This window comes from Centroberyx gerrardi, chromosome 10 (assembly GCF_048128805.1).
Source record: "Centroberyx gerrardi isolate f3 chromosome 10, fCenGer3.hap1.cur.20231027, whole genome shotgun sequence".
NCBI lineage: Eukaryota > Metazoa > Chordata > Actinopteri > Beryciformes > Berycidae > Centroberyx > Centroberyx gerrardi.
The window spans coordinates 9,609,810-9,624,875 of record NC_136006.1 but is presented as its reverse complement, the minus strand read 5'-3'; the positions used below and the strand labels follow the sequence as shown (position 1 = coordinate 9,624,875).

The 15,066-nt window shown below is 40.6% G+C and overlaps 1 protein-coding gene across 1 annotated transcript in view; it reads right to left on the bottom strand.

Annotated features, from left to right (window-relative positions):
• col5a2a (collagen, type V, alpha 2a) overlaps positions 1 to 15,066 on the bottom strand; it is a 46,349-nt gene that overhangs the window by 15,791 nt on the left and 15,492 nt on the right. Inside the window, exons 2-18 of the mRNA XM_078285890.1 lie at positions 8,883 to 9,131; positions 8,023 to 8,039; positions 7,868 to 7,900; positions 7,733 to 7,765; positions 7,365 to 7,418; positions 6,365 to 6,457; positions 5,578 to 5,652; positions 4,461 to 4,505; positions 4,259 to 4,312; positions 4,001 to 4,054; positions 2,774 to 2,827; positions 2,555 to 2,608; positions 2,212 to 2,265; positions 1,955 to 1,999; positions 868 to 921; positions 607 to 651; positions 85 to 138 (exon numbers count right to left, since the gene is read on the bottom strand). Coding sequence (XP_078142016.1) covers positions 85 to 138; positions 607 to 651; positions 868 to 921; positions 1,955 to 1,999; positions 2,212 to 2,265; positions 2,555 to 2,608; positions 2,774 to 2,827; positions 4,001 to 4,054; positions 4,259 to 4,312; positions 4,461 to 4,505; positions 5,578 to 5,652; positions 6,365 to 6,457; positions 7,365 to 7,418; positions 7,733 to 7,765; positions 7,868 to 7,900; positions 8,023 to 8,039; positions 8,883 to 9,131 — 1,067 coding nt within the window. The remainder of the gene's footprint in view (positions 1 to 84; positions 139 to 606; positions 652 to 867; positions 922 to 1,954; positions 2,000 to 2,211; positions 2,266 to 2,554; positions 2,609 to 2,773; positions 2,828 to 4,000; positions 4,055 to 4,258; positions 4,313 to 4,460; positions 4,506 to 5,577; positions 5,653 to 6,364; positions 6,458 to 7,364; positions 7,419 to 7,732; positions 7,766 to 7,867; positions 7,901 to 8,022; positions 8,040 to 8,882; positions 9,132 to 15,066) is intronic.

The window sequence follows — 15,066 nt, the reverse complement described above, 5'->3', positions numbered from 1 at the left end:
AGATAATAATGAATTAGAGCCCATAGTGTGAGCACATAGCTCATGGAAGAGTGTCGTGTCTGTTAGGTGTGTTACTGCACTTGCCTTCATTCCTGGAGTTCCTGGATAGCCGGGTGGACCGCTGAGACCCAAGGGACCCTGTTAACCAACAGCAATGACATGAGACTGCATAATGCAACGCTAATAAATGTGCATAGTGATGATAGAGTCTAGATACATACGGGCCATCCAGGTCCTTGCAGGGTATGGCTAACATTTTAGCATTGCTACTAGTCTGTCTTTATGCCTTTTAGCATTTGACTATGTTTTTAGCAGTTATTAATGCTTACCATAATAGATATAAAGTATAATAGTCAAAAAAGTGACAGTCCAGTAGGTAAAGAATTAAACATGGCTAACATCATCAACAAAATGCAAAAACAGCATTCAGATTTGTTTCACTGAAGATCTAAAACTACATTGTTTGGACGGGAAATTACAAGCAGGGGATGAGAGTCTACCCTGCTGGTATGTTTTTCCATTCAGCTCCACCTCCATGTGTATTTATACTAAACTGGGTAGGATATGGGTATATAATCCACTATGGTAAAGTACGTCCTTACTTACCATTGGACCTGATTTTCCGATGTTACCAGGTGGACCCCGCGTTCCCTAAGAGACAAAAACAATCCACTTTGACTGATAATTCACAGTCGGACATTGATGTAAGGCAGTAGGTGTCCCTTTTTACAAATGGTTGATTTATCATTCTAAAACACAACTCAATAACATACACATATCCATTACTTTAAATGGCATGGCACCAAAGAGAAATACTTAATCATGGTAGCAAGTGTCTTCAATGCGCTGCAGTGATTTCATCCTTACCGGCACACCGCTGGGTCCAGAGCGCCCCCTCTCCCCTGACATCCCAGCAGGACCCTACAATACACAGGAAAACATTACTTTTACAGCTGTCAAGCAGTCAATGAAATCACATCAACTTATACTTGAGTATTCAAGTGAAGTATGAAGTTGACAGGGGTGAATTTATATTGGATATAGCCTTGCCAAGTCCAAAATCAAAACACTCAAAAAGTAGTAAAACTCAAGCCACAGTACATAGATCCTTGTCCCATATAGGTGTGTGTATTGCAGTCCATGGAAAATCACAACATGCTATATAAAGCTATATAAAATAATTCTAAGTGTCTTGCAGTGAAAGTGCAGGTTATGGTTTTATCTTGCTAATGTCCCGCCATAATCACCATTATATACTGAACATAACCAGTTATGCTAATGAGGCCATTCATTATGCTAATAAAGCAATTAATTAGCAAGTATTTCTATATCAACATACTTGTGTTAACATAACACATGGGTGAGATTAATGAACTATGTATCTTAAAGCATTAAGGAGTTACAGTAGTTTCAAGAAAATCTGTTTTTCCTCATTAATGTGCAAATTTATGCAGCAAGTTGCTCCAAAATCTAATCAGCTCATCTGCTCTATAGGGGGAACCTGTGGTGCAAGTGTGGAGTTTCTATCATGGATTGTTCTTGAGTGATTGTATTCAGAAAAATGTGTCTACAAACACACACACACACACACACACACACACACACACAGATAGACACTAATGTCATGATGACACAATGCACCATGGTGGCGGGATATTAAAAAAATGTGTGACAAATAAATGAGTAATCCATTTTACATGCAGTCCTCCAGGTGGTGATACACGAGGCAGTTTTTTATTGGTGATGTAGATGGGAAACACTTGCAGCAACAGGCAAAAAAGTGAGACACAAAAATCTATTCAAATGTTTTCTGGAGACAAGTTCTTCACATTTGGTTTGGCGCAGCAATGCTGAGGCAACTTGTTGGGCTCTTTTAAGGACTTGCTGTGTGTATCACTTCAACATTAGACATTAGAACATTTTGTTTTGAGAATGGGACTTTAATATGACTTACCATGGGTCCAGGTGCTCCCATTGGACCAGTGGGGCCGTTAGCTCCCTAGAAAAACACAAAAACCTTATTTGTTTGATTGTAGCCTGACAGCAGTCATACATGGCAGGATGTTTTAGTGGGGGGTTTTGCAAGACAAATAAGAAAGTATATTAAACAGGTATCAATAAACCAACCATCAATCAGCCAAATCAACCAATCAGACAAAAAGACAGACAGATAACAGGTATAACCATGTTTTGTTTTCCTTTTGTTTTTACCTTGGATCCGACGGCTCCGGTTTCACCTTTTTGGCCAAGTGGACCAGAATGACCCTAAAAAAACAAAAACAAAAATCTGTTATCATACTCTATTATCATTTGGGATTTATTTGTAGTGCTGAAATGCTATGTCACAAGTTATTTCTTCTTTAATAAGCATGCACAGAGAATAAGAAAAACTGAAAAAAAAACAACCCAAAAAACCTAAATGAAGTATTATTTTAAGCTTTATAAAGTAGTGGAGAAATGGGAAAAGAACAAATGTTTTGGGGGAATGTCATTAATGAGTTTTCTTTGTAACCTAGTAACATTTCCATGAATGATTCAGAGCGGTTATACTCACTCTGTGACCTTTCAGTCCAGGAGGCCCGGGCGTCCCTGGAAATCCTCTAGGTCCCTGAAATATGCGACAAGGAACAGCGTAGTTAGTCATACCTATAACTTCACACAGCACAGGGTCGCATGCTGTGTAATACAGTGGATTACAATGGATGTGATATTCAACTTGATGTATTCAGTAATATCTTTGTGGTGATGGAGGTGTAGAGGTGGAGAGGCTTACTGATGAGCCGGGGAATCCCATCTCTCCAGAGTTTCCTGCTCTGCCTGCTTCTCCCTGTGTGAGAACATGACATTTACACATTATACACTGCTGTTTGGCTGCAAAGTTATGATAGAAAAGCGAAGTAAATGCCACCAAATCACATCTTATTTCCCTTCCCACTTCTTGTGCCACACAAGGAAATCTCCACTATATCATAGTTGATACTTTCTGGCCAAGGTACCAATCTGGGGCTTATGATACTGTAGTTTTTTCCTTACCTTAACATTAAACTTAACCTCAGTGGAGACTTCACACTCATCCACACACTTCACACTCCTTGAAAATACTGTCAAAAAGAATATTTTTTTGCGATCTGCAATTTTTAAAGATATGGAGATTTTTGACTTCTCAGTTTGGTTGGAAAATGAAAACCCCTCTCAGCAATTTTTTTTATTAATGAGATGTTTGCGACAATAAAGACAAGTGATAGTTGATTCTGTTCAACCCAATAACAGTCCAGTAGAAACCTCATATCTCCATTTTGCCTATTTTTACTGTAACTAATAGCTAACACTGTCACCCATGTGCATTTTATTTTGACATGGGGAGTATTCCAGTTTGTTGAAAATACATCAGAAAATATCCAAAATGTATTTGGGTTAAAGGAAGAATGAACCTTATTTTTTTCTCAAGAAGTTGACTTGGAAAAACAAGGTGTTTGCAGGTCACTGATGATGCAACATTATAACAACACTATAAACTTAAGCAGTTCAATCAATATCAGTGAGTATGAACTCTAACTCTTTTCTTTATTGTGGCTTTAACAGTTATATATCAGAATATGATCCCATATCTATCCATCTCCCTTTAATTGTCAAGCAGCTCCAGGATTTTCCACGTCACGATATTATCGATGCGGTCTTTGCTCTCTTACTTAAACCATGGGAGAGACTAAATCATGATTACAAAGTTAGACTGAACCGTGTGTGTGTGGGCTGGATTTTGCTTTGACATTACAGTGTCAGCTAAATGCATAAAATGTGAGTGTAACATAAATGTATGAGTGAATGGATTTATTCAGAAAAATCAGAGCGTGGCCGAAGACATTTCCTTGTCTGCCAAGAGCAAGAAACTAAAAATGAAACTGCTGCAGATTGTAGAAGGTAAGCTAGAATTGTGATTTTTGTGATTTTTTTCTAGATTTGCACACAGTCATCACATGCAAGCAGGCCAGACTTCACTTACATCTTCACCTGGTTTCCCTGGAGGGCCCTCAGGTCCCCTTTGGCCAGATCCACCCTGAAACACAGAGTGAGATTGTCAACATACAAAAATAACCATGATAGCTCCATCAACACAAATGCATAAAAGTGCACACATAGAAGAATGCTGATTCATTATAGCTTAATCTATATTTGCTGTACAGCCAGTACATGACAATCACACTGTGTGTATGGGTGGGTTGACAATACACACAAAATGTACAGAAGAACGGTGTTATACCATTGATCCCGGATCACCGACATCTCCAGGAGGTCCTTGTGATCCAGAATGACCCTGAGTAGAGTGAGGGAAACCAAATAAAAACATATATAGGGAGCAAGACAAAGAAACAAAGGTGCCGTTCCACTATTTAGTGTCTAATATAATCGTTGCTTTCTAAACAGAGTCAGTCTAGGCTTCCAGAAAGATGTTATTGACTTACAGGCTGACCGTTGGGCCCGGGAGGTCCTCGTGCTCCGGCTTCTCCCTAAAGAAAACATGATGCCGTATCAAGTGATGAACAGAACTGAACCGAACCCACAGATAAAGCCAGACATAATCACTGTTGTCAACATGAGATGTGCTTTCTGGGTAAATGACAACATGGTAACACTACAGGGAGGCACTGAACAGATTCATACTCTTTGACACGATCAGTGGATGTATAATGGATTTATTTGATGGATTAATTTTTGATGGAGAAACTCTATAAGTCTGTGAGTAAATGTCTGTCAGAGCACAGAGGAAATACCCTTTTCTACTGATTAATGTCCATACCCCACTGTAGCAAAAGTGAAAAGTCAAAAGTAGCTAATTTAAAATGTGCTCATCGTAAAAGTTACCGAGTCACTATTCACAAAAGAGAACATTGTTAGATGTGAACTTTTCAATGCAATTCGAAAAGGCCAAGAGGACAGAGTTGAACCTATAGGTTCTTTTAATTGAAAAAAAAAGAAAAAAAAAAGAACTTGACAAGTAAAGCCAGATTGCTCTCTCTTCTCGGCTGACTGACCGTTCACTGCGACTGGCTCCACAGTTGGCCAATTTACAACAAGTTTTACAACCAGCTTACACAATTTGCTCTCTGTAATGGATGTGATTTAAAATGTAGCAAAGTACAACACTTTAGTCAAAACATACTTCAGTAAAAGTAAAATAAGTGATTTCCAATAAATCTCAAAAAAGTACAATTACACGAAACAGCTACTCAATTACAGTAACAAGTAATTGTATTGAGTTACTCCCACCCTTACTTTTAGCCAATCAGTTACAATTAAAATTGGAACCACTCTTTATTTAGTTACATTTGTTTTCATTTATATTACTAATTGCACACAACAATCTTTTGTGACAGGTTTTGAATTACTGAAGAAAATGTACTTGCTAATTAAAATGAAAGAGAATTACTCCTAACATGACATCTGTACTTAGCTATAGACTCTGTGAAGGCTATGGTATTCAAAATGATGATGGTTTTTATCATTAAAGTTTCTTCCCTGCTTGTTCATTAAGTGTTCCGGATAAACAGCCAAGTCAGTTTAAAATACATCATATCTCACCCTAGAGCCGGGTATCATGGCTGATTGACCTGCTGATTTCTCATCAAACCCGCTGGCCATGTGGGCTCCCAGACCCTGCAGGAGAAACACACAGCATTACATCTGGGTTAGCTTCATTTAAAACACAGGAAGAGAGGAAAAACTACAAAACTGTGTAGGTGAGAAAAAGAAACAAAACACATAAAGGACAGTTATGGGAAATTAATAAAAATTGGGCTGATGCAGAGGAATTCACAGAGTTCGTACAGCGTTCCCTCGGTACAGTATTATGTGAAGGTGATTTTATTTTTCAAGTTGTGAGGGTGTTATTGGTTCCTTTGTGCTGAGTAAGACTATTGTATTACATTTGGCATGATGGGTGTCAATTGCTGTGCCATTCACATTTCATCTACCATGCATATCATTAGATGTCTGTTGCCCAGCTGAAGGCTTGGTGCACGTTTCTGCTTGAACGCTCTTTGTGGAATTCGCATATGATTTACTTTGCACTCTCCAAAAATGGCACAATGTAGGATTGGGTTAGGAGACTGGTGGGTGTTTACATTGTGTTAGGGCTGTTGGGGACTGTTGAATCCCAATACAGTGTTTATAGTGTAGTGTTAGTTTCATATTGGTTCGAGTTTCTAAGGTGTGAGTGATCATTCTAGTAGATAACATGCCCTTGTAGGTCAGTTGCCTTGTGTGAGTTTGAACTGAACATGCTAGTACATGCATGTGGGTGTGTGTGTGTGTGTGTGTGTGTGTGTTTGCAGCATGTGAGAAGGGAGAGGCTCGCTGTACAACTCACTCCTGGGTGTGCTGGATGTCCCGCAGGTCCTGGTTCACCGGGCTGACCTGGTACACCGGGCTCTCCGTCGTAACCTGCAGAGCCTCGCAATCCCTAGACAGTAGACAGAGATGCTGATTCAATCTATTGTAAAGCTCAGGTGCTTTTGTTTTGGCTGAGACGTACGGTAGAATGTGTCACTCCTGTTTAATACAACCGCTGCAGCTTATATTTGGTTTGTTTATGAATTGTGAGTTATAAAAATCTATATGGAGGTAGAAAAAGGCAATGCTAATGTGCTAATAAATCACTTCCTCAAACTGCTGCCTTCAACTGGATTATAACTCCACCAAGCGGGGCACATTCATTCATCAACCTGTTTAGTTTTTGCTTGCTGAGCGCGTTATACATCAACTCGCCAAGTCACATTTTGACTGTGTGTTAGTCTCTTGCCCTTGAATTGAAAAAAATGATTTTATATTCCACCATATTTCTTTGACTACTTTAGCTTATTAAGTAGTAAATAAAATAATAAACAGAGGATTTCCCAAAGTGCTCACATGGTAAAATGTTCTTTTGTGATTACTATTTCCTACCATATGTTGTTGTTGAAATCAACAGACGTACAGAGGGAAGTACAAAAATGTAGATAAGTAAAGTTAATAAATCATTTAAATCTATAACTTGTTAGCCAGTGATGGATATATGGACACTGTAACCCATACTAACCCATAATACTGCTATGGTTTATCACCTTGTGTGCACCTACAAATCAACTGATAATCAAATCATTATTCAAATTAATAATGAAAAGGCATAAAGACGCTATCAATCTCAGGAGGTGAGATCACCATTTGTTCACCCTGGGGCCAATACCAAGGTTATGGAGTTGATCCAGACTCTTTTTTCCTGGTTAATGTGTGGAAATAACATTCTAATGCCTCATCTTGTCTTGTTTCTGTGTTTAAGATCTGATTTTTAAGATCTGAGTGTCTTGTGAAGACTTGTGGATGAGACGTACAGGCCTTCCTTTGTGTCCGCGATCTCCCCTGTGTCCTGGTGAGCCGGGAGGACCCTGTTGTAATGAATAAAAAAAACCAAAATGAAACTGTCAGAGTGATAATATTGCACTTATATCATAGAAATGCATATCTCATGGTGGTGCTCAGAGTGAGCTAGATGGTCAGCGGACGATCCAGCTGCTCAGGAGTCCTTTTTAGGTAAAGTTATGCAGGAGGTGACTGTGCTCTTATGCCATCTAGTGTCAATTCATGTAGTTGAACATTCACACAACAACAGCCGCATCTGTGGAAGGCAGAAGCATCCAAGGAAACCGAGAAATCCTTTTTAGAGACAACTACAGGTAAAGCAAACAAGCGAGAAGCTCACCATAGGTCCAGGACGGCCTCTGATCCCAGTCACCTATAAGGAGATCATCGCAAGTTAGAACAAGTATTCAAACTGGTCCAATTTTTTTTGTCCATATGGTTGGTCTGTTTAAGTTTAGATTTAGCATACGCTTACAATTGGGACATCTCCAGGCTCTCCCTTCTGACCCTAAATGAACAGAGAGAAACGATAGATTTTGGTGACTTTTCAAACTCATACTATAAGTGATAATGACAGTAATAGTAAATACATAAAGTAGTAAGATTCTAGGTCACACATGAGAGGCTTACCTTGTAGACTCTGCCATCTAAATTGAGGAAAACATGAAAGATCAGGTTATTTTACTGTCTTTTCACAGTTGCATTGGATATATAAAGAATAGGCATACTACAAAAGCACCCGGTCTACATGAAATTAACACTTAAAGTGGAGCTAGTGGAGGGGAGACACACACTGTAGGCATGGGTATTGCATGTCATTGACTGACTGAGGTCTAAGAAGCTGGATCTAAGTTAGAAAGGTGAGCACACGCTGAAGGGGTTCCAGGGAGATTAATATAAGATTAATTATTCAGGTCAGTCAGTGTAAATAACGGCCAATAAACAGAATCACCCATGTCTCACTTATGTCACTCATACTTAACATGAATCAACATCAAAACCGTTGATGTGCAACAGGCCGACACCTTAATGCTGGTAATTTGTTCATTATGCTTGACAGACGACTGATCATTGTCATTCTGGCTACAGGGAGACTTGTCAAACTTTCAAGCTCTTCATATTATCATTATTTACAACTTGACCATCCTGGAAGAGGAATCTCTCTCTGTCAGGCCCTTCCCAGGGTTTCATCCATGTTTTTTTTCCTAGTGAGGTTTTCATGGGAGATTTTCATTGTTCTCATTTTAGAGTCTAAGATTGGAGGGTGTTGTTTTTTATTTATGTTAAAACGTGGACGTGTGAAGCCCTTTGAGGCTAAGATTAAGCGCTACACAAATAAACTTGACAATCCAGTCTTTCTCTTACATAGACTTAGTTGTGGCCTCCTTCCACAACATAAAAAAGCAAATTAAAACTATTTATTGCCTTGTATACACACTTTTCCACATCTCAACACCAAAAACAACCAGAGAGAGCGTCTGTTTGTTCACCGTATCTGCCCTGCCCACCGCCGCCTCCGCCGCCGCCGCCACCGCCGCCGCTGGGTGTATCGGTCTGGCAAATAGGGCAGCACTCTCCCTCGGGGATGGTCATTTTCTCACAGTTGCTCAGCTCATCGCACTGGATTTCGTCACAGAGGACCTGACCGTTGTCACACACACAGATCCGGCATGGCTCTGGCTTCCAGATGTCCCTGTTGGTGTACACCTGGCCGTCGACTGTGCAGCTCACGTCATCTCCTGGAGCACGCAGAGGGCGGAGGAAGACACTTTTAGTCAGTCCATTTTCATATCGGTTACATTAAAAGCAAAAGCCACCTGCACGAAGCTAGTGGATCATGTTTTCATCATCTGTATTCATCCAATGAAGGCTTGCTGAGCACACATGCTCTTTATCATGCTCTTTTTCAGATATGTATCGCTTTTATGAGATTGCAGACAAGACAGGACAAAGTTTAGCTTCCATTAAAGTGGTCCTATGCCAACATTCTAGTGGGCTCCTCAGAAAGCATCACTGAATTTCATTAGCATTTGTTTTATTGAAATCAGAAGCTTTTTGCTAGGGACGAATACAAGATCATGAGCAGGCACGTTCTCATGATCTCACCATGCTTTTGAGCCATTCATATTAAGTTAAATAATACATTCCTATTTGCAGTAACTGAGGGAGTAGTTTCTGGGATATAGTCTATTTGATAGCAATCTTGTCACAGACAGTGCCAGAACTTCATTGTAAAGCAATTTTAATAGCTTTTGTATTTTCGAATAAACATATTCTCACAAGTTTTTGTGATGTTTTCAACAGCTGCTCTGAAAAAGAGCGAACAGACCTGTGTTTATTTCTGCCACACAGAATGACGGAAAATCCAACAAACCAAAGTCATACTGGACAAAGAAACATAATGCAGAGGCTCCAATACTCTCATATCATAAATCAATCTATATTTGCTGCACCAATGTGTGCCATGCATTTTACAGTCTAATGTGCAACACAGGTTTCCATTATGTCCTGAGCAAACTCCCAAGGAAAAAAAAGGTCTGGAAAAGGTGACCCTTTGTAGTGAAGTCTGCTCACCGCTGTTAGACATGAGCTAATTTCCTCCAGAGGCAGCGTCTCAAAAACCTGACTCATGTTCAAAGGAGAAAACCCGGAGCCACCTATGAAGCAACCATTTCTCCCAAAAGACACCTCATCCATCTTGGTCTGAAAAATGTTTAATGTGTAGTTCAAAAATATTTCAACATGTAAAGACATTAACATAGTGTAGCACAGGGGCTTGTACTTGCAGTAAATTATCAGCTGCTGCAGACACATTCTGCTCAACAGCAACAGTGAGCATGTTCAAAAACAGCCTAAATCATCACTCGCAGTATGGTGTTATTTTTCCACAATAATTTCTAGAGAACTCTGACTTCCAGGAAAAAAAAGTCAACTATGGTAATGAAATTGGAGAAGTCAATGTAGAGGCAGGTCTGTGTTCTGGGGTGTGTGTGTTTTATCCCTGCCTTTAACGGCAATCCTCTATACTGGGGTTCTGTAATCTGAGCCCAAATCTGTCAGAACTGTGCCGAGGCTCTGAAGCCTTTACCTGTTCCCACTGTAAACAGCAGGTGGCAGCCCTGAGCTTCACACAGCAGGTAAAGTCAGGTTAGCCAGCTGCAGATGGAAGCAGGAAGTTGCAGAAACCAGCCCTTAACTACTGATGAGGAGTCAGATAGTTTTTTATTGGCCCAAAAGTGGCTACAGTCAGGACATCATCTGTGGAGATGATTGATTTCTACGTTCTACCTCATCTAGATGGTTCCAAAAGAAGTACGCTTCCAAGGTAAAACCCTAGTGTAGTAAAAATAGGGCCCACATGCTGGTCCGTTTCTGATAGGTACTCATGCAACAAGACTATTAGTCTGTTTTAACACGCTTGGGTCCCCTGGTAAGAGAGTAAATATCTGATTTATATCCCTGGCTGAAAAGTTTAGGAACCTCAGGATATGGAGCCAACACCACTCAGTACAACGTTCCATTGTAGATGAACCAGTAAAATAGAACAAGGTGTTAAAGTCGCGTCTCTAGGAAGCATCCAAATCCAGTGTGTCATCCTCTGGGCAATGTGTTTGGCCATCTGTTAGACAGACCTGGGTCAGAAGGTAGCTGCAAATAATTCATGCTGTTTGTTTTAACCTTACTGGAGTACCAGATGGGGCTGACCGCATCACGACAATTCCAATAATGTCAGCTAAGTTGTCACAGGAAAGTATACTAAATTTACTTTCAAATACTTTTTCCAAATACTTTCTTGTGATTGTCTAAACTGTCTGGTATTCATTGTTTTGTCCTATGTGCTGTAGCAAACTCCACCCAACTGGCACCAAAGTAGACTAAAACAAACCATAAAATGTATCTGCAGTTTCCATTTGTCCCAAGTCTGCTGCTGGAACAGTTATCCGTACATTATCTCTTTAGGTAATTACTGTAGCTGATTGTTCATTAGGCCAGCTTAAAATACATGGCATGCAATAAAATACAATAACACATCAGCCAAGACCATCATGATGCATTCATGAAATGCATGAGAGAGCCTCACTTTGTAAAATCAGCAGGAATAGATAAGACACACCAAGACTCTTACTGGGAACCAAATCAAACCAAAGCTAATGTATACTGCTGAATAAATACAGAGGGGAGGATGTTAGTGATGCAATAAATCACATTTAAACTTGCCTTAACAAGAGAAAATGGGGACTTCCAAAATATATCTAATTAAAGGAAACTCAAGGCTTGGATGCTGTACAAATGTGGCTAAGTAATCAGACGCTCATAACTAATCACATAAGTATGGGCAGCTGCAATTTGGGTAATACCTCAGACAAAGGCATGGCAGACACACATGCACACACACAACACAGGATCAAACAATTGTATTACACTAGTCCATACCCGGGGATGCGCGCGCCACAACTACGTGCAGACTTCTGGGGATGCGCGCGCCACAACTCCGCGCAGACTTGCCAAAAATGCGCATAAACAGCATAAATTTGGGAAAATGGAAAAATCAGCTTCGTCAGTCCCTGCATATGCCAGTGCTCAATGCCCATGTGCAGTTTCAGATTAATTGGCCAACCCATTGAGGAGCAAAATGGATGCAAACAGACAGACAGAAGAACAGAGTTTTCCTCATTTTATAGTAGGATTTATTTATTTATTACTGCATCAACACAATGCAGACAGTGTCGGGCAAGTTGTCCATCTCAGAAAAGTACACTTACATGGAATTTCATGTAAGTTTACTGTCCTTGTGTGACAAACTAAAAACTAAAGAAAACAAACTAAAAACAAACCATAAAAATTAGCAAGTTTGACCCAGGTCTGACACACACATGCAAACACACAAAACACATGCACACACACATACAAGGCTGACCTGCGGCATGTCATTGCAGGACGTACTGCAACAGAAAATGACCTCTTGACACACAACAGCCTTCAGACTTGTATCACAGACTTTCTTTATCTCCATGCTTCTCCCAACCAGCTGTGTTGGCTGTGGACTAGAGCTTTCGCCTGTGCATGTTTTAATAGTTCTATACACCAAGTAGCAACACAACCTGAGGTATATTTTCTCACCCATCCTTGTTCTATCAACCACAAAGTATTTGACGACACTGAAAACAAGACATAGTTCAGCAATGAAATGTCCTGTCTTGAAGGCCAGTAACGTCCCCGGTTCTAACTTGTGGCCACATCAAAAATGAAAACCAGTATCTGGGTTAGTTTTCCATGGCAGCCCAAGAGTGCATTTCTCTTCATTACTGAGGACATTTGGAATCGATAGGAAACTTCGAAACTTACACTGTCTCTTTTACACATTCTGGCCTCACAAGCACAAGCTAATTGTCCCCTAAGAAACTCTGTAAGTACTTATGACTGAATAAATAATTCCTGGGTTTTAATTCCTGTCAGAATGACCTTACATTGTTTCCTTATCCTCAAACATTTTTGGATTATCACTTGTAGGAAAATCTCGTTCACGTTAAGTCACCATAATCTTTACATGAGTTTAAACTGTGTGTAAATGCAGTCCCATTCGATGCCGAGACATAAAAACATCACACCAGGGATGTCTGGCCGAGCAGTCGGCCACATAGCTGGAAAGTGATTTTTCCTGTTGAGGGTTTGAGAGATTTCAAAAGCGGGATGTTGGGAGAGTTTGAAATTTACTGGGAGAGAAGTGTGGTTTGCAGAGTGGTCTTAAAACCCCCACCGCAAGGCTTGAAGAGGAGGAGGAGAGGGACGTTCACTTTTTCCCTCCTCTCAGCTAATTCATTGCAGGTTCCATACTTTTCCACAGACGCCGTAAAAAGCGCCGTTTAATCGTCACAACGGTGAAAAGGCATGGTGATGGCTTGATCTGGATTTTCCACTAGTCAGCTAAGAGGGCAGACGGTTTCCTCTCCTGGTTTAAAACATGGAGTCTGGAGCTCTTCAACATGACTCATGGAGCTATTCTGTAGCTCTCATTTTGTACCGTTCACCAGACATCAGCAAGATAACAATGAACCGCAGCATCCTGTCTTAAGTCATGGCACATGTCTACGAGAACTCAACAACGAGGAAAAACCTGGAAAAACCAACGATGGGATTCTCACAAATGTAATGTATCTGGCAGATGTGAAGAAGCAAAAAAAAACAAGCGGATAGTTTATGGATTTTCCCTGGCTAATATGGAAATACTCATAACGCACTGTGTTTGGGGAGTAGCTGCCGCAGCCAGAAGTCGAGGGGTTAGAAAATGACCTTATGGAAACAATGAGTCATTTAAAACTGGATCTCTCCATTTCTGAAAGCAAAAAAAAAAAAAAAAGGATGACCAGGGCCGAATAAAAGCCCCAGGGTGAGGGCCAGGCTGTCATGAACTCTTCAGAAAAAGATAGTGCCCACTTGATGAGCTGTTTATTAAATCATACCACATCTAATCCCCTCGCCCAGAACGGACTCTTCATTGCGCTGAGACCAACTTGCCCCGACTGACATGGATAATACCGTAAGGAGGCTGATTTCTAGGCCAGATGCAGATGAGTTACAGCTGCTGAGCGGTGTTTGCGGCAGCTGTGCGTTCCTGCTCTAAAACCCTTGGTGTCACGGCCAGACATAAATCTTCCCTCAGTAAATGACCTTTAACCTAACCTGTAATTGGTCTACTGATAAAGCTATTCAAGAGAGCACAAACATCAGTCGAGGCCTTTTGGCCATCTCAACCCAATGCCTGAGATCTAAGGGGTCAGAAACGAGGATTTGTTGGCTTACTTGTTGGGCTTCAAAGTGAATCAACACCCTATGATTATCCCTCACCCTGTCTGCTTTGTTTTAATGAGTAACCCACGGAGTTAACTGCTTTGGAGAACGAAAAAAGAAGCCAGTGAGTATTTCATGAAGTCCTGTCAATTTCATATTCTGAAGCATTAAGGATTAGCTGTACTGTGTTGACAGGGGGGGGGGGGGGGATCTCAAAGAAGGCTCTAGTTAGGACATGCTCCTCACCTTGGCTTCCACAAACAAAGCTCTGTATCTCTAGGGAGGGGTAGGAAGCGCAGGCCAGGAAAGTTGAAATGAATAAGTAGCTTGCTGATTACATGTCTAGGCTTTTCCATCAACAGGCCCCGTCTCCGATGGGGCTTCCTTTAAAGAAACAACCACAGTCATGAGCTGTTCCCATCCTATGTTCAGCCATGGGAGGATTGTGGTCTTCCTAAATTGCTCACCCCCCCTCCCCCTCCCCTGTTCTCTATCTATTCTGCTGACTGTCTCCTAACTTTCTGTTGCCTTGATTTTGACTAATTTCCATCTAGTTCTGTCTAGACTAGAGATAGTCACCTGTAATCTAAAACTGCATGTTAGTTACAGACCAGCATGAACACTAACTGAATCATGTTAGCATATCAATACCAATATAACAACCTTTTTTGAGTTTATTTAATTCGGCTGTGACAGTGGAAGCATGGGAAAAGCAATCTTAGAGTATAAAGGTTTATTTCTCTATGTATGTGTCCATGTATCCTGAAACATTCTAGACTGGCATAGCCTTGACATATTGTGAATGCATTGGCTGTCTTTACAGTTGTAGCAATCAAACAGCTTTTTTGTAATTATGCCATATGGAAAATGCACTTCACAGCATGT